Source organism: Monodon monoceros, unplaced genomic scaffold (genome assembly GCF_005190385.1).
Source record: "Monodon monoceros isolate NGI ecotype Baffin Bay Population unplaced genomic scaffold, NGI_Narwhal_1 Super_Scaffold_6, whole genome shotgun sequence".
Lineage (NCBI taxonomy): Eukaryota > Metazoa > Chordata > Mammalia > Artiodactyla > Monodontidae > Monodon > Monodon monoceros.
Window position 1 is genome coordinate 21,935,212 of NW_021703783.1, and position 25,112 is coordinate 21,960,323.

The 25,112-nt window shown below is 38.9% G+C and overlaps 1 protein-coding gene across 1 annotated transcript in view; it reads left to right on the forward strand.

Moving 5' to 3' along the window:
• The window catches only part of ARNTL2 (aryl hydrocarbon receptor nuclear translocator like 2), a 70,272-nt gene that overhangs the window by 13,301 nt on the left and 31,859 nt on the right, over positions 1 to 25,112 (forward strand). The window contains exons 3-4 of the mRNA XM_029205364.1: positions 8,289 to 8,439; positions 20,577 to 20,734. Of these exons, the coding sequence (XP_029061197.1) occupies positions 8,289 to 8,439; positions 20,577 to 20,734 (309 nt within the window). The remainder of the gene's footprint in view (positions 1 to 8,288; positions 8,440 to 20,576; positions 20,735 to 25,112) is intronic.

Sequence of the window (25,112 nt, forward strand, 5' to 3'; positions counted from 1 at the left end):
TGCAAATGATATGACTGATAAGGGGTTAATATTCAACATATATAAATAGCTCATACAACTCAACATAAAAAAAACAAACAATCAGATTAAAAAATTGGCAGAAGAACTGAATAGACATTTTTTCCAAAGAGGACATGCAGATGGCCAACAGGCACATGGAAAGATGCTCAACATTGCTAATCATCTGGGAAATGCAAATCAAAACCACAATGAGATATCACCTCACACCTGTCAGAATGGCTATCATTAAAACTACCACAAGTAACAAGTGTTGCCAAGGATGGGGAGAAAAGGGAACCCTTGTACACTATTGGTGGGAATGTAAATTGGTACAGCCACTGTGGAATATAGTATGGAGGTTTTGCAAAAAGCTAAAAATCGAACTATCATATGAACCAGCAATTCCACTCTTGGGTTTTTTTTTTTTTTTTTGGCCGTGCCACGCAGTTTATGGGATTTTAGTTCCCCAACCAGGGATTGAACCTGGGCCCTTGGCAGTGAAGAGCATGGAGTCTTAACCACTGGACTGCCAGGGAATTCCCCACTCCTGGGTATTTATCTGGAAAAAAACAGAAAACACTAATTCAAAAAGATACATGCACTCCAATGTTCATAGAAGCATTCTTTACAATTATCAAGATACGGAAGCAACCTAAATGTACATCAAGAGATGAATGGATAAAGAAGATATGATACACACACACACACACACACACACACACACACACACAGTGGACTACTACTCAGCCATAAAAAAGAATGAAATTTTGCCATTTGCAGCAACACGGATAGACTTGGAGGGTATTATGCTAAGTGAAATAAGTCAGACAGAGAAAGACAAATATCATATGATATCACTTATGTGGAACCAAAAAAATAGAACAAACTAGTGAATGTAACCTAAAAAAATGCAGACTCACAGATATAGAGAACAAACTAGTGGGGTTACCAGTAGGGAGAGGGGAGTGGGGGGAGGGGCACTATAGGAGTAGAGGATTTAGAGATACGAAGTATTATGTATAAAATAAGCTACAATGGTATATTGTACAACACGGAATATTGCCAACATTTTATAATAACTAGAGATGGAATATAACCTTTAAAAATTGTGAATCACTATATTGTACACCTGTAACTTATGTAATACTGTACATCAACTGTACTTTTTTTTTTTATTTATTTTTGGCTGCATTAGGCCTTCGTTGCTGCACGCGGGCTTTTCTCTAGTTGCAGCGAGCAGGGGCTACTCTTCGTTGTGGTGCACAGGCTTCTCACTGCGGTGGCTTCTCTTGTTGCGGAGCACAGGCTTTAGATGCGTGGGCTTCAGTAGTTGCAGCCCGCAGCCTCAGTAGTTGCGGCGCTCGGGCTCTAGGTCCCGTGGGCTTCAGTAGTTGTGGCGCATGGGCTCTAGAGTGCAGGCTCAGTAGTTGTGGCACCTGGGCTCAGTTGTTCCGCGGCATGTGTGATCTTCCCAGACCAGGTATTGAACCTGTGTCCTCTGCATTGGCAGGTGGATTCTTAACCACTGCACCACCAGGGAAGTCCCTCTATCAGCTATACTTCAATTTAAAAAATTTTTTCCTTTGGAAAACAAAAAGTAAAACAAAACAAAAACACTGGACTCAAATTTCGCTGGACTAGTTACTTAGCATCATTAAACTTTTGGCTTTCAAACAGATTTCAAATACATTATTTGATTCCCAAAAGAAACCATGAGGTTTGCAGGAAATTACTTCTGTATTAAAGAAACAGGCTCAGATATGTTAAATGACTTGTCCGAAGGAAAAAAAAACACCAGTTTATAGTGTGAAAGCGTCGAATCCTAGACAGTAGACCACCAGGTGCCTCAGCTTACATGTGTAGACCAGATTAAAAAGATTTTGTGAGCATAGACTCTCAGAAGGTAAGAAGCAAAGGCCACTTCCATTTTTTAAGGAAGTAATTTAAATGTTTACATTGAAAAAATGGTTTTTAACAACAAAAATTATTCATGGAATAATTTAAATTTTAACATGCAGCACACTGGCAAGGAAACTAAGTAATGGGACAAAATTTTTTGTTTTTAGAGAAGTATATTTTTTCCATCCTGCCACTGCACCTCTGTGAATCAAATGTGTATGCACATGTATATGTATGTGTGTAAATATATTCTCTCAAGCATAATGTCAAATTTTAAAGTTGAACCGCTTTGTAACTATGGGCCTAAGCCACGTGGCTACTTGGTCTCCCCTGCTTATGGCTCCTAAGCAGCAGCTCATATCCCACAATTTATTTCCATGCTTGAGGAGTTTGATACTAAATACTTTAAAATATTGTTAGATTGATTACCGTCACCAGGGAGATGCACGTAGAGTGGAGCGAGATTTACTGTGGATCTCATTTTAAATAAAACCACAAACTTCCTTTGTAAATGATAATCACAATATCTTTTTTCAATCTAAATTCTGCGTTATTTTACTGAGTGTTAAATAACACAAATTACTTTCGCCATTGAGAAGTGACCCAATTTGGCGAGGAAAGACAATACCAAAGTGTTAAATCATACCTCCAAAATGAGTTATATAAAAGCAGAGTTAAATTTCAGTTCTCAATACATGATCTCATCTTCTACATAAGTATACGTGGAGGCTGAAAGTAAAGTAAACTGGAAGGTTAAAAAGAAAGCTTTACTCTTTAAATTGTGAGTCACCTAACAAATAAAAATCCACTACATGAATTGTTTCCAAGGAACAGATCCTTTCTTCCAGAACTACGTAGTCCCATTAACCCATCTTTTCCTTTTGTTTACAGAAAGCCCTGTTTTGAATACACTTCTACTGACATAGCTTCATGATGGAACATAGCTAATTATGGGGCAATCCTCCCCCACCCATTAAGGAATATAAAAATAAGCCCCTTAGGTGATTCAGATTTGATTTCATGAAAAGAAGTATATTATTCTGCCTGCCTAAAGATAGTCCATTTCTTATTTTCAAGGTTAAAAAGAAAGAAGGATTAAAACGTGGAGATCATGACTTCTAGAATGAGAGGCAAAAAGGGATCTTCATTTTATTTCTGTTTTGAACTTATGTGAGGGAAAGAGTGTGCCTGCTTGAGTCTGTGTTGGGGGGTGGGAGGGAAATGGGAGGGGTCTAATATTACATAGTGAATTTTTCCTATTGATCTGCTATTTAATCTAATAAATTTCCCCACATTTTTCTCTGGAGACAGATGGTGTTCTGCCATTCAAAATACATTAGAACGAAGCCTAGGGGCTGAAACCGTAATTAATCTCATGTGGTATCTGATGGTCCCGAATTGGTCCCATGAAGAGAGTCTAGGCCTAAAAGTCTTGGGATATAGTAAATTAGAAACTTCATTCCCAATGATCATTGGTAAAATTATTCTTCTCCCTTCTTTATGGTGAGATCCATTATACCTACAGAGGACTGTAAAAATTACATATGTAGTTTAAAGGATGAAAACAAAACAATTCTCTGTGAACCCACACCTAGGTTAAGAAGTGGAACATGAATTCCTTAGAAGTACCTGTATGGAGGGCAGACAGCAGATGCAAGAGGAACTACAATCCTGCCGCCTGTGGAACAAAAACCACATTCACAGAAAGATAGACAAGATGAAAAGGCAGAGTGCTATGTGCCAGAAAATTACAGACCAATATCACTGATGAATATAGATGCAAAAATCCTCAACAAAATACTAGTAAACAGAATCTGACAACACATTAAAAGCATCATGCACCATGATCAAGTGGGATTTATCCCAGAGATGCAAGGATTCTTCAGTATATGCAAATCAATCAATGTGATGCACCATATTAACAAATTGAAGAATAAAAACCATACGATCAACTCAATAGATGCAGAAAAAGCTTTTGACAAAATTCAACACCCATTTATGATAAAAACTCTCCAGAAAGTGGTCATAGAGGGAACCTACCTCAACAGAATAAAGGCAAAAAAAAAAAAAGTACCTGTATATCCCTCACTGATTGCACCCCGCTTTCTTTTCCCAAGGAGAATTCTAACTTTTGTGTTAGCTGTTCCCTTTCTTTTCTATATAGTGAGGTAACCTATGTAGATATCAGTAAAAACATATTAGTTAGTTTTACCTGCTTTTGAACTTTATACAGTTTTTAAAAAAACATGCTACTGTTTTGTCTGTGACTTTTTTTTTTTTTTTTTACCTAGCATCATTATTTTGAGATTCATCCATGCTGAGTATATCAGTACTTTATTCATTTTTACTATTCTTGGTATTCCATTCAATGAATAAGCAATTTATCCATCTGTTGATGGAAATTATAGTTTCCAGTTCTCATTATTTTTTGTTGTTCAACTGCAAGCAATGCCGTGAATGTATTTCTTGTACATATCTCTTAAGATATATTAAGAATTTTCCATATACTTAGAAGTGAAATGCTAAACCATATTATTTGCATGTGTTCTACTTTATTAAGTAATGCAAAAAAGGTTTCCAAAGTGTTGTAGCAATGTACTTTCCCACCAACAGAGCATGAGTGTTCCGTTTCTCTTTCCATTGCTCTGTTTTCTCACTTACACTTGGTATCATCAAACTTTTCATTTGTAGCCATTAGATGGGTATATAGTCTATCACTATAGTTTACTTTGGATTTTCCTGATTACTAATGAGGTTGAGTATCTTTTCATTTTTGTACTGACAATTAGAATTTCTTTTATGAAGTGCCCATTAAAGTCTTTTATCCAATTTTCTGCTGGGTTTTTGTGTTGGTCTTTTTCTTAATGATGCAAAGGCATTCTTTATACAGTCTACATGGTAACACTTTATTGTTTATGGGTGTAACAAACATCTTCTCCCAGTCTGTGACTTGCGGTTTTATTCTCTTTATAGTGTCTTTTGATCAACGTTAACTTAATTTTAAGAAGATTGAATTGATCAGTCTTTTCCTTTATTGTTTTTAGTTTTTGTTTTGGGAAATTCTTTCTACGCCAATAACAGAGATATTCTTTCTCCTTCAGAGTATTCTCTGTTTATTTTGGCCTTTTACATTTAGGTCTTCAATCCAGTTGAGTTGAATGTTTATATTTGGTTTGGTTTTTATATTTGGCATATGGCAGTAGGGGATCTGGTTTTATTCTTTTCCATAGAGAAAATCAGTTGGCCCAGGACTGTTTATTAAAAAGCTGGTCTCCTCACATTGATCTGAAAATTACATCTCTGACATTTAGCAGATATCCATATTTACCTGTTTGGGCTCTCCATTCTTTTCCTTTGGTCTATCTCCGCACCAATACCACACTGTCTTAATTGCCATAGCTTTATAATGCCTTGATATATATGAGAGGTCCAGTTCTCCCACATTTCCCTTAGCTGTTCATAACTCATGGCACTTCCATGTGCATTTTATATTCAGCTTGTGAAGTCCCACCAAAAAAAAGAATATTTTGAGAGGAATTACACATCTATTTTAGGAGAATTGACATCTTTGATATTGAGACCTCCAGTCCATAAGCATGGTGTATGTTTCCATTTATTTGAATCTTTTTCAATATTTTAAATAAAGTTTTATAATTTTCTCCAGAAAGACCTTGTATACTTTTATTAGGTTATACATTTATTCTAAATACATTTATTCTTTAGGTACTATATATTTTTTGAAGTTATTATAAATTATGTTTTTTAAAATATCATTTTCTTATACTTTGTTGCTGGTGATTAGAAAAGCAGTTGATTTTTATATATTGACTTTACAAACAGCCAACCTTGATACACTCCCTAGTTTTAATAATTTATACGTTGATTATTTTGTGTTTTTTGTATTCTCAATCATGTCATTTCCCAATAATGACAAATTTTTTTCTTCCTTTCCAATTCTTATACTTCATATATTGTTTTCTTGCCTTATTCTACTAGCAGTTCTTCTAATACAGTGTTGAAAGGGGTACTGATAAAAGATCTTGTTTCTGATTGTAAAAAGAATTCTTACAGTATTTCTTCGTTAATATTTCTGAATCTATTAGGATAATCATATTTTTCCACTAAGCTGCTATTGTGGTAAATTATATTCATTAATTTACTAATATTAAACCAGTCTTGTGTTCCAGGGATAAAGCTGTCTTGGTCGTGATGGGTTATTCTCTTTATACATTTCTGAATTTTGTTTGCTAATATTTTGTTAAGATTTTTGTATCTTTGTTCATGAATGAGATGGGCCTATAGTTATCCTTTATTGTATTGCCATTGTTGAATTTTAATATCAAATTTCTATAAGCCTTATAAAAAGAGTTGAGTTTACTATATATTGGGATAGTATGTGTAAGAAAGAATATAGGAATATGCAGGTTTTTATTTCTCTTTGCTTCATTTTCTGTCAGTTAAAGTTCTCTAGGGACAAATATATGATATATTTATATGTAGAATCTTAAAAGTAATACAAATAAATTTATTTACAAAACAGACTCACAGACAGAAAACAAACTTATAGTTACCAAAGACAAAGTGGGAGGACGGATAAATTAGGAGTATGGGATTAACAGATACTCACTTCTATATATAAAATAGATAAATAACAAGGATTTACTGTATAGCAGAGGAAACTATATTCAATAGCTTGTAATAACCTCTAATGGAGAAGAACCTGAAAAAGTACATATATTATATATATGTACAATCGAATCGCTTTGCTGTACACCTGAAACTAACACAATTAGTGTGTCACAATTACATATTGTGAATCGACTATACCTCAATAAAAAAAAATTCCCTACAAATTTTTCCATTTCACCTAAATTTTCAAATTTTTAGAATAATGTTTTTCTAAATTCATGAGAATTTATCTTTTATATCTCTAGAGCATCTAAAATTATGACCCCATCTTCATTCCTATCTTTATTCATTTATTCCCTCTTTCCTTTTTTTGGAAAAATCTTGCCATAAGGTTATTAGAGTTTCCAATGTTTTGGAAGAACCTATGTTTAGCTTTTTTGATCTGTACTAATTTGTATTCTATTTCATTATTTCTGGTATTATTTTAATGACTTTCTCCTAATTCTTGAGATTTATTTTAGTTTTCTTTTCCTAATTTCATAAAATAAATTATTAGCTCATTAAATTTCAATCTTTTTATGGTGTCTAGCATAATTACATTGTAGTCAGAAAATGTTTCATGTGTAATATCAATCTTTTTGGTCCAGTATAAATGCCCCACGGGTACCTCAAAACAAACCACTGGATTTTGAAGCTGCTAGGTATAGTGGTCTATATATGTCTGTCATATCAAGCTTGTCTGTTGTGTGGATCAGATTTCTTATATCATTATTTTTGAATGCTCACTCTATCAGTTACTGCTAGAGATGTGTTAAAAAGCTCCCACTCTTACTGTAAGATGTATTGCATTCTCCTTGTAAATATTGCTTATATATTTCAGTCTATGTTATAAGGTGCAAATGAGTTTAAACTTGTTAGGTCAATTTTAATATGAGAAATATATTCAGAGAGGCCTACATTTAGACTATAAGTTATTTTTAGTTCAGCGATTCTGATTTTTACATTTTATAAAACATTTAGTAAACTACAGTTTAGGCCAAAAGGATTTGACTATCATATTTAGCAATTCAGGGTTAAAAATATTCATGTCCCTTAACCTTGTTAACTCATTTCTGGGATGCTGTCCCCCCAAAATAATAATAATAACTAGAAGATGAAAAGAAATAACCAGTAGATAAAAAGTTTTATACACATAGATAAAAGCACCATACATATTTATGATAGTGAAAAAAAACCAAATATACATTCCAACAATAGAAGAGTGGTTAAGTAGCACACAGCTACACGATGGTATATCATGCAGCCATTAGAATCATTTATAAAGAATTTGTGATAACACTGTAAAGTTATTATCACAATGATATGCAAATAATGCAGAGTATACACTATGACTTCAATTACTATAATAACAACTGTAGAAAAAATTCTACAAGGAAGTAATTCTAAATAGTAATATTAGTTGGTGAGATTTGGTTTTCCCCCTTCCTTTCTACTCTTTTGTGTTTTTCATATTTCCTACAATATCCATATATTTTTTTCCAATTAGATAGGGAAAATAAACTTAAAAATATAGACTGACAATACATTTCTAACTAATATTTGGGTGTACATGATTAGTCTTTCATTCTATGTTATGTTGCTGTTTAGTTGACATTTTAAAATATCAAAGTAAAAAGCCATTTAAAATGTGGGATATGGATATGTATAAAGCAAAAGTCAGTGTTTCAAATAGATGCCTTATTGTGCTTTATGTCTCATAGGTAAAGTGTTGATCGAAGGGAACCGGTGCATTGCTGCCATGGTTTCCAGTCATCTGAGCCCATGGACAAAACCAGCAACTATTGGATCCTTCAGCCCACATGTGACAGAGTTTCCAAGAAAACGAAAAGGGAGTGATTCAGACCCATCCCAGTAAGTGAATTTGTTCCTCTAACCCCAAGAAGTCTTTGACTCCAGGGAAGAAAGAAAAATATTACTTTTTTTTTCTTTTAAAAACAAATTAAAACCTTTAGTTTCTTTTAATTTATTTATTGAAGTTTAGTTGATTTGCAATGTTGTTAGTTTCTGGTGTACAGCAAAGTGATTCAGTTATACATACATATTCTTTTTCATATTCTTTTCTATTATGGTTTATCACAGGATATTGAATATAGTTCCCTGTGCTATACAGTAGGACCTTGTTGTTTATCCATTCTATATGTAATAGTTTGCACCTGCTAGTCCCGAACTCCCAATCCAACCCTCCCCCTACCCCTCCTTGGCAACCACAAGTCTGTTCTCAATGGCTGTGAGTCTATTTCTGTTTCGTAGATAAGTTCATTTGTGTCATATTTTAGATTCCACGTGTAAGTGATATCATATGGCGTCTTTCTCTTCCTGACTCACTTCGCTTAGTATGATAATCTGTAGGTCCATCCATGTAGCTGCACAAGGCATCATTTCATTGTTTTTTACAGCTGAGTAATATTCTGTTGTATATACCACATCTTCTTTAGAAAAAGACTCCTTTTTAAATCATTATTTTTAATTACGTGGTAATTAAAAATTTGGATAGGGTCAATTATTTATCCACCCAGCTGCCACCTCTGTCATTGACTGATCCAACTCTGAAGGTTATTAGGTATCCAGGAAGGTCAACTGGAGGTTAATTTGCTTAACGTTTATGGTCACAGGAAGATATTTGCCTTCCTAATTGAAATACTTGACTTTGAGGAGAACATCTTCGTGCATGTTTGGCTTACAATAATAATCACCACTTGCTTCTTTCCTTACTTATCATTCGTGTAACAACCAACCCTTGGCTATCTGTGGCGACTTTAATCAAATAAAACTCTTGTTTTCCCTGTTTAGTAAGCCAAGTAGATTATACAATCAATGTTGAGAATACTTACTATCTCCTGGTTCATTTTTATTGCCTAATGCAGCTTGCAGTCCCAAATATTCTTTAATGACCTCCCCAAGGCTGGGGTTGATCTGGTGGAAGTAATAGGACACAGTAAATATAGCAATCTGGAGCAATTCATTTTAGGCTGGTACTTTATGTAAATCATGAACGAAGGGAAAAATCCTGAGTGGGGGACAGGATGAGGACGTAATGAAACATCATAGCTCTTTATAACTCAGTTCTTCCTAGGACACTTTATATACTTTAGCTTCAGTTTCCAAGACAGCAGATTCAGTGTTACTCAAATATAAGTACCAACGTACTCCCCAAGACACATATAAATGACTTGAAGATTATCTACTGCTTTTGGTTGTCTGTATTCTCTTAGTCTCTTCCAATAATGTGGATGATTGTAAATAACTACAGTTGATCAAGTGACAGTCTATCTAGAACCGTTTGCCGTGCTACATCCTAGGCTATCAGTTAGTTAGTCCCCATTCACCTCGAGCTAGAAGTGACTGTCAGTCCTTTTTTATTTTCTTTAGAATCATAAGCACCGTTGTTCTTTCTTAATATCTAAATAAGAATGTGGCTTTCAAGTGAGAACTAGAGTCACATGATTTTACGCGACGTAGGGGCATGGTTGAGACCTTATAGTGGTTTTGAGAGTGAATGGGAAAATGAGGGCAGTGACACAGGAAATACTAGAAACATGCAAAGTAATGACAGATAATGATTTTTTTTGGCAGAAGGCAACACTAGAGATTATTTAGTCAATTACCCGCATTTTAGAAAATGAAGCAGCTGGAACTCAGAAATATCAAGTGCCTTGCCCAACATTATCCAGCTAGCTGGAATGCCTGATTGTCAGTGCGGTAGTTTCCTCATTACACCCTGGTTCCTGTTTCTCTGCAACTGGAGGGGAGGGTGCTTCTAGCACATGAGAACAACCATGCTGTCCATTTTCCAGCATGTCTGGTAGGGGTGACCCAAGGCCTCCCTCCTTCCAGGTCAGGAATCATGAAAGAAAAAGTGGTGGAAAAACTTTCTCAGAATCCCTTTTCCTATCTCCTTTCAACAAGGGTAGAAATACCAGCATCCAGTGGCAGCAGGTAAGTCCTGGACTATCATTTGACATAATTCCTACTTGAAGACGGCATATAGTAGCAGCAGAAAGAGAGCGTACACCCTACTGATTTGCCCATTATCTATCCCAGAGCTTCTCCATTCTGCCCCAATCCTTCTTTCATCCCACCATTTTCCATTCTCTCTAATGAAATGAGGGATGTCAAAGTACTTTATGGATTTTACGAAGTACTGACTGTATAGCATCCTTCCCAGAGACTCGGGGCGTGAAGTTGATTTCATTGGTGGAGCCTCCAAGTGTTGGATATATTTAAACAAAGAAGAATATATGAGAAGGTTCACCCTTTCTGCAGCACTGTTGGGTTTGAGTGGAGAGCTGGTTCTTTAAAACAGTCATTGATGAAGATACCCTGGAATGTAGTCATTAACATTTACTGAGTACCTGCTATATGATACCCAGTAGACCAGGTGGGAGACACACAGATAAGATACAAGAAACTTGTACAAATGGGAAAGATACAAATAGTTATTGCACATCATGATAGCTTCCATAAGGGGGACCCTAGGTATTATGGCAACAAGGAAAGTTGGGTATTTACATAATATTGGGATCAGAGTGAAGGACAGCTTCCTGGAGGTGTTGACTTAAGCTAAGTTTTGAATGAAGAATGGAAATGAGCCATTCAGAGCAGGAGTAGAGAAGGTACTTTAGGCAGAAGGAACAGCTGTGCAGAAGCACAGAATATGAAGCAGCGCACCGCTTGATCAGGAAACAAGTGGTTGTCACAGTAGAGCAGAGGGCACACCAGGAGGTGAGGTGGGTGGGCTATGAGACTTGAGGGGTAAACATGGACTAGGTCATGAACCTCTGCGGAACTAAAGCGTCTGAAAAGTGTCTTTGCTAAAGAATCTGAAAAGTGTCTTGAATGCAGTAAGGAAAATGGAAGGATTTTAAGCATGAGAAGAGCTTGATCAGATTACATTTTTAAAACTTTGCTTGCCTTTGCACTTTTTAAAAAAACGTTTTATTGTAGTAAAGTATATGTAACATAAAATTTGCTGTTTTAACCACTTCTAAGTGTACAGTTAAGTGGCATTAATTACACTCATGGTGTGTACAACCATCGCCACTGTTTCTGAAACTTTTTCATCACCCCAGTCAGAAACACGGTACCCACTAAATAGTAGTTCTCCATACCCCCTTTTCCCCCAGCCCCTGGTAACCTCTAGCCTACTTTATAGCTCTAAGAATTTGCCTGTTCTAGACATTTCACATAATTGGAATCATACAATATTTGTCCTTTTGTCTCTGGCTTATTTCACTTAGTGTAATGTTTTCAAATTCCACCTACGTTGTAGCATGTATTAGGATTTCATTCTTTTTTACAGCTAAATAATATCCCATTGTATGTATATACCACATTTTGCTTAACCATTCACTTTTTGGTAGATATTTGGGTTGTGCCCACCCTTTGGCTATTGGGAATAATGCTGCTATGAACATTGGTGTACAAGCATCTGAGTCCCTGCTTTCGATTCTTTTGGGTATACACCTATGAGTAAAATTGCTGGGTCAGATGGTAATTGTTTTTTCTTTTTTTTGGAGATTCATCAGTTTTTAAAATTAATTAATTAATTATTTATTTTTGGTTGCATTGGGTCTTTGTTGCTTGTGTGCGGGCTTTCTCTAGTTGCAGCAAGCGGGGGCTACTCTTTGTTGCGGTGCGCGGGCTTCTCATTGCGGTGGCTTCTCTTGTTGCGGAGCATGGGCTCTAGGTGCATGGGTTTCAGTAGTTGTGGCATGCGGGCTCAGTAGTTGTGGCTCAGGGGCTCAGTAGTTGTGGCTCGCAGACTCTAGAGCACAGGCTCAGTAGTTGTAGAGCATGGGCTTAGGTGCTCCGCAGCATGTGGAATCTTCCCAGACCAGGGCTCGAACCCATGTCCCCTGCATTGGCAGGCGAGTTCTTAACCACTGCGCCGCCAGGGAAGCCCCTCAGATGGTAATTCTATGTTTAGTTTTTGAGGAACCACCAAACTGGTTTCCACAGTGCCTGCACCATTTTACGTTCCCACCAGAAATGTGTGAGGGATTCAATTTCTCCATTTTCTTGCTGGCACTTGTTATGTTCCATTAAAAAAAAAGTTATCATAGTAAGTGTGAAGTGGTACAGATTTATATTTTGAAAGGACCACTCTGGAAACAGCATGGAGGATGGGCTGAAGGAGGAAAATCCAGCAGGCAGAGAAAACAGCTGAGAGGTGTTTGCTAGGGAATAGGATTTTCTGCACATTGGTCCAAGAGAGTGGCCCTAGGCAGGAAGGGCATGGAAAGGGAGGGACACATTATGGCACATTTAGAAGATAGAATCTCTAAGATTTCGTGCTTGTTCATGGGGGAGAGCAGAAACGTAAGAAGCATCCAGGTTTTCTGACTTGGACACCTAGATGGAGGATGGTATTTTTGTTCACAGAGGCTGAGGGAAAGATGATGAGTTCAGTTTTGGCCACAATGAGAGTGTGATGTTTATGGGATCTTCAAGTAGGTGGATGGATATGAAGGTCTGGAACTCAGGGTTGAGGCCTGGCCCGGAGATGGAGATTCAGACACCATTAATGTACAGAGAGCAAGTGGACTGGCATGGATGCATGTATGGAGTGGGAAGACTGGGGGACTCAGGGAGGAGGGGACGCCTACCCAGAAGGTGAGGAGACAAGACTCTGAAGTGGGAGCGACGTCTCAGAAACCGAAGGAAGAAAATTTTAAAAAGAGAAAGCCATAGAAAGCAGCAAATCTGGGGCTTCCCTGGTGGCGCAGTGGTTGAGAGTCCGCCTGCTGATGCAGGGGACACGGGTTCGTGCCCCGGTCCAGGAAGATCCCACATGCCGCGGAGCGGCTGGGCCCGTGAGCCATGGCCGCTGAGCCTGCGCGTCCGGAGCCTGTGCTCCGCAACGAGAGAGGGCACAACAGTGAGAGGCCCGCATACCACAAAAAAAAAAAAAAAAGAAAAGAAAAGAAAGAAAAAAAAAGAAAACAGAAAATCTGGAGGCTGTTTTGACCGTATTTGCTTCCAGTTTTGTTTGTGTTTCGTTGATTTAGGGATTCAAAATGCAGTGAAAGTAGTTTTCAAGGAAAGCTTGCACTGTGTTTTGAAAAAATTATGTTACTGTAATAAAAGATGCTACACTAAGAAAATGCATCTAAGTAATGTGAATGTTATTAATATCAGAGAGCTTATTAAAATTCATAAATAAAATATTATGACTGTATACCAAATGCCAGCATGGAGAAAGATACAAAGAGCAAATTTACTAATTATCTAGGTGCATGCTGCAAACAAAGAAATGAATTATATGACTAACAACGTCGTGCCTTTATTCTATTCTGCAAGGGACCATTAAATAAAAGTGTATTTGGATTTCCTAAGTACAATAGGTTTGGATTTCACCAAGGAGGCAAGTTCAGTCAGTGAGTTAATTTGCTAAAACATGTATAATCAAAGCAAAAGCATGATTTAAAACAGCCAAACTTTACCTTTTGAGATTGAAGTAATGTATATGTATATATAATTCCAGACCATTAGGAAGAAAATCATTCATCTATATAATTATTTTCTGTTTTAGTCCATAAATATGAAGTCAGGCAGAAAAGAGAAAAAAAAAAGAAACTGACTTAATCTAACCCTCTCGTTTGCTTCAAAGAAGCTGTTTAATTTTATACCATAGAGCAGGCTGACAATGATCAAGGCATAGAGGAAGGTACACCAGCCAGCACAGAATAAGTTTCACTGGCCTCCTGTTAGGTAGGTGACCTTGAGCGGTCATTAACCTTACTGGGCCTCAATTACTTCATCTGTAAAATCGGGGATAGTAATAACTACATGATTCTTAAATGCTGTGAGAATGAAATAACACATGTGAAAATATTTTTGATAAACTATCATCAAAGCTATTTATTTAGACAGTGATAAGGAAAAGCATCCTTTGATTAAGGTTTTATCTTAGTGGTCCTTTTTTATTTGGAATATTTACATGCATCTGTTCATAAATTTTATTAACTTTTCTATAAACAGCATATATTTATCTTTTGTAAGCAAAAAATATTCTTGAAACCTCAAATAAAATACATCACATGAATAAAATAGTTCAAAGGTAGGTCAAACTTTTCTCAAAGCCTGGAAAATGATCATTGTTGAGTCTTCTAAGAGGGAAATTTGGCAAGATGAGTCAGAAGCCTTAAAATAGTTATCCGTAAATTGTTTGTCTAAGGGTTTATCCCAGGAGAATCATCAAAGATGCATGTACCACGATAGTATTAGTCATACTATTTATAATATTGAAAAATTAGAATATTGAGATATCTAATAATAGAAAATTATTAAATAAATTATAGTGTAGCTAACCAATGGGCCACTATGTAATCATTACAAATCATATTCTCCAAGAATATTTGAAGCTATGGGAAAATATTTATGTTACAGCGCTAAGTGAATAAGGCAAGACATGAAAAATTTTACACTATGATCTGAATTTTGTTTATTTTATATATATATACATATATAACACACATCTACATAAATATCCTCCCATGCCCCACCACCACCCCCATAGCTAAGTAAAATAGTCAAAGCTGTTTTTTGTATGTATCTAGATACATGTCTAGGAAAGAGATTGGAGGGAGACCCATTGAAATATTGACTGTGGTTATTTCCAGATGAGATTATGGGTGCTTTGCCCTGAATTTTTAAAATGCCCTTTCAAAAAATGATACATTTGGGAATGTATTTTTAAAAACACATATTTAAAAAGACCTATTCCTTCTGCATAGTTTTTTAATGTGGAAAGTATTCTGTCACCATCAGTATATTTCACTTCGGTAGTGGTCTGGCGACTACATTTCTGAATGAATAAACACACACCCATATAGCACATGTATGTACGTATATGTATATATAAATATTTATACACACACATATATATACATTTAGTATATTCTGCTAAGGCATATACTAATGTGAAAATTAATATTATTGGCAAGTGATCGGTTTCCAGTTTTTAAAAATATTTCTTACCATCTAGATGAATTTTCAGGTAAAATGAATTCCTTTTGATTAAAGATCTGAGATTCTTAATGTATTTTCAGGCTATTTTAATAGAGCTATTATAAAATTTTTGGCTAATCCATCAATTGTTTTAAAAATAGCTATTTTATTTAATGTTATTTCTATGAACATTATATTCCTTTTCAAGATTGGCATGGGATAATTTCTAAATAGAACGGTAATTATCATTCATTGTCAGTTCACATAGTTTTGTTACCTGATGGGGATGAGGCACCTGTCAGCTTTAGTAGGAGAGCAGCCCATGCAGACAGTAATAATTGTTTCAATTAGGAGCTCAGGCTAGCATGTATAACTAACGACTTAATAGGAATTAGGATGATTGGACTTAATCCCACATTCATTTCTCAAGAATTACCGAAAATCTGTTTCATGTAGTTTGATATTTTATCCTGCTTTTTTGTAGAATGGAAGATGGTGAACAACAAGTAAAAATGAAGTCCTTCAGGTATACTGAACTGTTGAGAGGGTACACGGTGGGTGGGAAAGGTCGCACACGTAGACCGTTAGCCAAAGCAAATGGTGATGTCAAGATAGAATGGATTCATGAATATTAGCTTTTTCTCATATGTTCTGCTCTGAGAAGATGCAGATACCTCAGGCCCAAATTGTGGTGCTCTTAAGTTCCTTTTGCTCTGATGAGCTCATTTCCAGCTCTGGAATGCATGCAGGGAGTCAGGTGGGTGATGCCAGCAGTTCTGCTTCTCTGTCAGAGAAGCCAGGCAGATCCCACAGGGCAGGGTCCCTGCCGCGTGCCTGCCTGCCCTGAGTCCAGAGCGTTCCCGAGCTCCCTCAGCCCTGCTGGACCACCTTTCAGCATAGGAAGTCTGAAATGGGAACTCATTTCCTTCTCCACGGAGCCAGAGACCCCTGCCTTGAAGTAATGCAGCCACTCAGGGTGAAGGAGTAGGAGTGACTGGAAATAAATACAGTTCTAAAAACAAAACAAAACAAAACCATCTGATACCATCATCAGATACATTATACCTTTTTTCTCTATCTACTTGAATAACACTTCGGCTTACGTGTCTTTAAATTTTTCTCAGAATAGCTATTTATTGAAAACAACTATTATTTTCTTGAAGCACTAGAGAAAACCCAATTCATCCAATAAGCAAATCAGAATTACTTACAAGGAGTGTCTGATTATTAGGAACCATCACCATAAAGTCTGTCACTTGTTTCATCATATTCTTTCAACATCAACAAGTTTTTTTCCCTACATCTGGCAACATGGCCAGATCTCAGTTTTGCTTTTTCTCCATTTATTGTTTTTTTTTTTTTAATATGACTCTGCAGAACACTGACATGGTTCAAAGTGACAGTAACAGTTCACAGAATTAAGAGCCAGAGCCCTGATAAATTATTAAGCAGAGAACTTGCCTCTGGGTAAATATGCCCTTCTTTAATAAAATTCTTTAAGAAGTCTTTTCAGGTGCACCTCCTTCAAGTAAAGTACCTTATTCAAAAACTGGCTATTTCACCTTCCTCTGTCTTTCCTAGCTCCCAGCATCATCATTCATTATTCCCAGGTGACCTTGTTCCTACCTGTTCTCATCTCCCTCAAAGCCCTGGCTCTAAGAGGAGTCACTTTCCCTTCTGCTGTACATTCCTGGAATCAGGCACCTCTGTCCACTGCTGCTGTCCATGCTAATGGGTAATATTGTTAGAAAGAAGAGGTGAACATTATAGCAAGTAGATAATCATAACATTTTAAAAATCATAAATCTTTAAAAAGTTCTCATGGGGGAATTCCCTGGTCCAGTGGTTAGGACCCGGCGCTTTCACTACTGTGGCCTGGGTTCGGTCTGGTCGGGGAACTAAGATCCTGCAAGCCGTGTGGTGTGGCCAAAAATAAACATAAATAAAAATTGCTCATGAATAGACCAAAGTACGAGCAGATAACTGCATTTTATGTAAATACACAGGTAACTTGAATTCCATCCAGTTCACCCCAAAGTACTTGCTTTGTTCCAGGAGTGTCATTGGCCAAGCGTGAATGGTTGGGCGGATGGTGCTCCATCAGTGCTTCCCGCCTTGGTCCCGCTCTTCCATCTAGTTTAAAGTCTCTAAGAACAGATCGGGACGAGTCTCCTATTTTTCCTCTTTCCCATTAGATTGCCTTCCCCAAACTCTTCTTCTCTTTTCCTTTTGTTTTAATATTACCTTTTTCTTTCTTTTTTTTTTTTTTTTTTGAGGTACGCGGGCCCCTCACCGCTGCGGCCTCCCCCGCTGTGGAGCACAGGCTCTGGACGTGCAGGCTCAGCGGCCATGGCTCACGGGCCCAACCGCTACTCGGCACGTGGGATCCCTCCGGTCCGGGGCACGAACCCGTGTCCCCCGCATTGGCAGGCGGACTCTCAACCACTGCGCCACCAGGGAAGCCCTTTTTATACTTTTTAAGTCAGTTTAAGTGAAGGTTTCTGTCACTTGTAACCACAAGATTCTTTCTTTTCCCCACTCAGAACCTAGATATGTTTATTTTATTTAATTTAGTTTTTTATTTTTTTATTGGAGTATAGTTGCTTTACACTTCTGTGTCAGTTTCTGCTGTACAGCAAAGTGAATCAGCCATATGTATACATATATGCCCTCATTTTTGGATTTCCTTCCCATTTAGGTCACCACAGAGCACCAAGTAGAGTTCCCTGTGCTATACAGTAGGTTCTCATTAGTTATCTGTTTTATACATGGTAGTGTATATATGTCAATCCCAATCTCACAATTCATCCCCTCCTTCCCCCTGGTATCCATACATTTGCTCTCTACGTCTGTGTCTTTATTTCTGCTTTGCAAATAAGATCGTCTATAACCGCAAGATTCTTAACAAATCTTAAGAGAGAGTGCTTAGGTTGCATTGCTTGTTCAACATTTCACATGTTGCCAATATTTCTCTTATGTCAATGCAGCTGAATGACCATTTTACCCTGGGAAGAACCAGTTCTCTCTTGGGCTGTGGCGACCACTTTGCTGAGCACTGTGACAATAGCAGGAGGCTCGAGAGCCCGGGGCCATGTGTGGTTCAAGTTTCAGCCTCATGCTCATAGACAAGTCACGTAACCTCTGAGTTAGAAAAGGGGCACAGAGGTGAGAGGGGATTAAGTGACATCACATCGTTGTGGTGTCATCCGGAGGCCAAGACTGCCCCCCATCTGCTGAACTGGCTGCTGGGGAGTGTGAATGAGGCCCCCCCAGACTAGGCTGCCAGATAAAATACAGGACACCTGGCCAACTGTGAATTTCAGATATGTAATGAAGACTTTTTAGTACAAGTATGTCCCAAATATTGCACAAGGATATACTTATACTAAAAAAGTATTCACTGTTTATCTGAAATTCAAAGTTAACTGCGCGTCCTGGTGCCCCAAGTGCCCTCCCATGTTCAGGCTCCTCAGGATGTGTACTCCAGTGAAAGGGACTCTGCAACTTCAGTTTGACCACGTGGCTCAAGCCATCTCAAATATTTAAGAGCTATTTTAAGAACTAGAATTTATAGGAGTTTGTGGTTATTTGGCTCTTCAGGGTGAAGAAGGGAGGGAGGGTCTAGAGCTAGTCTAGTGGTGTCACCAATCAAGATAAATAAACCCTATAGAAGGAAGAGTAACCAGGGCTGGCAGAGGAAGGATTAAAATGGGGTCAGCTGCAGAGAATGCATTCAGTTTGGGATTTCTTGAGTTTCAGGGGGCTTATGAATCCCTGACGTGCATAATTTTAGTCCTGAAGGTTGGGAATTGGATAAAGAATGAATGAGATAGGGATTGAATGGTAAGTAGCTTCTGAGTAGTTGTAAAGCCTTATGAAGGTGTGCAATCTCTTAGGGTGAAGCTATAGGTGAGGAGAGAGTGGTGTCAAGTGAGGGGTCTCTGGGGGGCCAGTATTGAAGGACAGAGGAAGAGCTGAGTAGGGAGGCTAAGGGGGCGGAGCAGAGCGGAGAGGCTGGAGGAGCGGAGAGGTCACAGAAGCCAGCGAAGAGTGAGAAATGGCAATAGTGTCAAATTCAAGGCAGGGACCACCTGGGGTTGCATAAGAGGAGGATGACCTCTGCTAGAGTAGTTTTAGTGGAATGGGGGCTGGGAGGATGATTTGATTTCAGTTTTTTTTTTGGCTGCACTGGGTCTTCGTTGCTGCCCATGGGCTTTCTCTACTTGCGGTGAGCGGGGGCTACTCTTCGTTGCAGTGAGTGGGCTTCCCGTTGCAGTGGCTTCTCTTGTTGCGGAGCACGGGCTGTAGGTGCATGGGCTTCAGTAGTTGCGGCACACAGGCTCAGTAGTTGTGGCTCACGGGCTTAGTTGCTCCATGGCATGTGGGATCTTCCTGGACCAAGGATCAAACCCGTGTCCCCTGCATTGGCAGGCAGATTCTTAACCACTGCACCACCAGGGAAGTCCTGGGAGGTTGATTTTAATAGGAGAGGCACCTGGGAGATGAAACGTTAAGTGGAGACCGTACTCTCAGGAAGCTGGCCAAGGAGGGAAGACATTAGCAAGGAAAAAAAATCCCTAGAATTCTGGAAAGGGGTTTCTTCCTCAAAGGGAAGAGACTTGAGCCCATTTATCGACGCATAGAAGGAGCTGTGAAAGAGAATGAGCTTAAAATGCTGATAACTGTGCAAGCAAAGACCAGAAAGGAGTTAGCTTTGAATAGAAGGCGGCCCATTCTTCCTCTACGACTGGAGGGAAGCTAAAAAACCACCTGCTGCAGCTCTCACACAGAGGTCTTAGTTCTTGAAGGTTTCAGGGAATAAGGTCAGGAAGGAAGGAGCAAGGGTGTGGGGGGTGGAGGTAAAAGCAGTGTGAATGAGTGCCACTCCCGCCTCTTCCCTGAATGCCACCTGCAGGGCCAAAGTCGGGAGGAAGAACAGTGGGGGCTTGCTGGCCTCACCCGTGCTCCCACTGCTGCCTCTGGGGTCACTGGGGGTCTGTTAAATGTTAAATATAATGGAAGCTCTTTCTCCTTCTTAGAGAAGCTCATAGCCAAACCGAAAAGCGCAGGAGAGATAAAATGAACAACCTGATTGAAAAACTGTCCGCGATGATCCCTCAGTGCAATCCCATGGCACGGAAACTGGACAAACTGACAGTTTTAAGAATGGCTGTTGAACACTTGAGATCTTTAAAAGGTGAGTTTGAAAATGGCCTCCACACTTGGATTTGTGAAGTCTTCCCTGTAATTGAAGTCCCTGATGGGTTTGTTTTGTTGTTATTGGCTACTGAGATTTTATACAGATGTGTCTTTCAACTTTATAGGTATGCATTTTGATGCTTGTCCGTATTCTGTACGTGGAGAAAATACTAATTTGGATGTCAGAAAACTTGGTTTCACTAAAAGCTTCATCTTGAGTTTACTGTGTGAACTTGAAAAGCCTTTATATTTCTCCTAGTTTCCTCACACATAATATGAAGATGATAAAACCTGCTGTACATACCTCTCAATATTTTAGAAGTTTTCAAGTGTTAATTATTATAATTTTAAGTTATTGACAGATTTCCACTATTAGAAAAGAAAACCTCCTTAAATTCAGCAATTTCTCTTAAAACTTTATTCAGACTTGTAAGTAGTACCTGAAAATGCATCACACCTTACTATTCTAAGATATTCTCACATTTACAAGACATTGGGTGAAGGAGGTCCTTAGCTGATGCTTCTTGGGGCATGCGGGATCGTTTCTGACTTTAGAAGTTCCCCTATTTGAGCTTGAATTTCAAATCAAAGTGTAATAAGTATTCTGTGTATATGTGTAGTCGAAATCACATCTGGTTTGGGAATAACCCTGGTCTGACTTGGGGGGCAGAATGATGGAAATAGAATTGAGTTTTAGGTACAGGAATGTTAATGACATAAATTCATATTGAGATTATCAGAGGACCGGCAGAGGAGTTTGCTGCAGACCACTGAGAAGACTCTGAAAGTTCAGATTTGTAAGATCTAAAAGATTATAGTGAAATCTGGCTCAGAAAGTATAAGAAAGGAATAAGCAAAGGAAGACCAAGGGTCTTCTTTAGATCTCTGTCCTATACTGCATACCAGGAAAAGGAATCTGTTTCAGGGAAAAGGAAGTTCTGTGGTCTGAACATAGAGACTTTGCCAAGTCAAGTTAAAGTGGCTTAGAGGAGAGCAGTGTTCTCTGGACTCCAGGTGCAAACTGGAGCCCAGACAAAGAGGATCTTACTTCATAATGAGACAAAAAATCCTGGCAAATCTGTTCGGATTGGAGGAGGAGGGGCCATTGGCAAATTAGGAAGTAAAACTAGAGACAGCTATTAAAGGGCTATTCAGTAGTAATTTGTGCAAGTTGTACTTTAAATCACCTTCCTTAGATCTCCACAGATGGTAGAAAAATGACTTATGCACTGTGATCAGCTGAGTGCATGCAGATCTGGAGTGCAGGCAGTGGGGAAAAGCAAGTTCAGCCCTTGATCCCTTCAGTGCCATGCAGAGAGCAGCCCAGGTGTTGGGAGACTGCCTGGCAGGCTTCCTTTTGGGAGTGTGATAGGAGGTCTTTGGTTCATAAGAGTCTGCTGTGAAAGAAGATTCTCTTTTACCCACAGCTGGGTCTTGCATAAGTTGTATGCAACACTTCCCTTAAATCTTTTAGCAGTGAGCATTAGCAGGCTCAACCGAGGTCATTTGCTTGCAGCCCTAAAATTACCCAACAGTTTTCACATTCACAACGTCCCGGCAGAAGAGGACCTAAGGGAAAAGCCATGAATCAGTCAACTAATTCAACAAACATGAAATGAGCATCAGCTCGGTTCCTGTCCTGTGCTGGGGTTAGGAAAATGAAGGAGGCAAGATCTCTGTGCTTGGAGGGGTTCGTGGTGGAAAGGGAGACAGACCCCGGAGGAGATCATTAACACCCAGTGTGATAAATGTTATGTGGAAGTACGCGTGGGACGAGGGGCAGCTCAGTAGGGAGGAGACGCTGCCTAAATCCAGAAGGGATTCTTTGGAACAGAGCGTAGATTTAACCATTGGCCCTTCTAAGCTGAAGCGAGGTGGTCATGTATGCATCACACATCCTGACCAGATCCTTAGTCAGTGCTACCCACGGATGAGATGACTTAAAGCAGCTGGGGCTGCATTCCAGTGCCCTAGCCAGAGTGTACCCCAACTCGATCCACAAATGCCCAGATGCCAGATCATGAGAAGGCTGCACGTGGATGGTCCACACGTAATTACTTTGAAGACAGAGGATGGTGAAATGATTTTTTTCTCTACACTCTGCAGCAGTGCTTTGCAGACTATCTGGGGGGGAGAGCAAGTGCTCCCCACCCCCATCCATTGTAAAATACGGTACAATTAATCAGTGGAAAAACGCTCATGGGCTGGGATGCCACAACAGTGTTACGTTTCCGTAAAAGTGTCTAAATGTGTATTCTTAATTTCTGTGCTCATCTCACCACGGTGTGGTGACGACAGTGGTTTGCAGACCACATTTGGAGTAAGCCTTCTTCTGCAGCAGGAGGCGCTTTCCGAGAACCTGCGTGGGTCTGAATACCTGGGAGCCAATAATGCATGCGTGGGTCCTGGAGGCAAACCTGGGTTCGAATCCTGGCTCCCTGCCTTAATTGCCATGGGACTTAAGTTACTTCACATTCTAACCCTCAACTCCCACAGCTGTGAAACAGGGTTAATGCATTGCCTCATAGGGTTGTTGTTAAGAGTAAAGGACAAGTGTAAAGGGTGAGCACAGTGTTTCTCTTTTTTTCATTATTGTTCTTTTTTTTACTGCAGTATAGTTGATTTACAATGTCGTGTTAGTTTCAGGTGTACAGCAAAGTATATATTGAGCTATACATACACAGTAGGTCCTTGTTGTTTATTTTGTATCCATTAATCCCAAACTCCTAACTTATCCCTCCCCCAACACCTTTCCCCTTTGGTAACCACAAGTGTGAGTCTATGTCTGTGAGTCTGTTTCTGTTTTGTAAATACTGTTTCTGTTATTTGTATCATTTTTTTAGATTCCACATGTAAGTGATATCATATGAAGTTTGTCCTAAGACAGATGTCAGAGAAAGAGCACAGGGTTTCTTGATGCTGGAGGTGGTGGTCAGAGGACAGGAGGAAGAATTGTTATTGCCATATTGATCATTATTATCCTTATTATAATGATCATTGTCATACTGTCATTTTTTAATGACGGTGATGAACTTTATAACAAAAGTCAGTGATCATGTTTCCTCATTTATTTTTGCCACCAGAATCTGAGAATCAACTTTGTCACTGCCCTTTGGCAGGCGTACAGAATCGCACGGCTTGCATTTTGTTAGCTCACCTCACCCTGGCTTCAGCTCTTTGCTGACTGCCCTCTTTTTCTCCCTGGCACGTCCTCATGTCATCACGTCCTCACGTCCTCACTCTCCTGTTGCGTCAGGGCTCGCCCATTCTGGCTGACAGACACTGACCGGCTTTCCTCAGCGCGATTCCGCCAACCTCGCTTCAGGCCAGCCTGGAAGTGTCAGCGCCTCACTCACATTGATTTATTCCTGTGCCTGGCTTGGCACGCAGAGTCTGCGTCTTTCATCCCTTTCTCAACTCCCTCCTACCAGGCTACTGGGTAGTAATAATAATAATAACAAGTAGTCATTTGGGGAAATTCTTTGAGGGCTACCTAGAAGGTAGATTCCAAAAGAGATTTCGTTTGCTTATGCCAGGCCTTTAAGGGGTGCTGCCGGTCTGAGAAGACTTTACCCAATCACTCCATGAGTGTGTGTGATTTTTCTGGTTTTGTTTTTTCCCCACCACTTAGGTAGTTGGTGAGTTTCGGCTATAAATTCATCCAAGACCAATTAATGGTTAACATGTCTCAGGGTGTTACCCTACCTTTCTTTTGCAAAAGCATCTTTCCTTGCGGTGCCTAGAACGAGGGGTTTAGGGTTAGGGAGGTTGGGAAGTGCAAGGGAGGGAAATGTGATTTACTTTTAAATCACCCTTGCTTGGAGGTTATCTGGGGACAGCACACCTTGGCTTGATGAACTGTCCCCTGCGCCCCCTTGTGGCCATGAAGGGCTTTCCCTGTCAAGGTTGGTGGATGCCCTCAAGACAAACGTACTTTTAGTTCTTCCCTTACTTCTCTCAGGTCAAATTTTACCTAGCTTTGACATGATCATTACTTATCATTTTCCCAGCTCTTCTGGTTTCTTTAGAGACTTTCCTTTTAATACAGTAACCTCTATGCTAAGGGCTTAAAGTGAATTATTTCATTTATATTTTATACATTTTTTTGTATTATCAGAAGTCTCCATATGATCTTTAAAGGGTCCTATGGGAAATCTTATGAATCCATAAAATTTGCGTAGAATTCCAGAATCTCTCTATTCGGGGTAATTCATATGATCAGTTTTAATAAGCTAAGAAATTATAAAAATAACCAGAGTCATGAATATTGTTGCATGTTATTATAATGTTATAGATAATATATTGCACTTTATTACTTTTCAATATACAGCTGTTACTGTCTGCACATTTGAGTATAATGGAATAAGTAGTTCTAA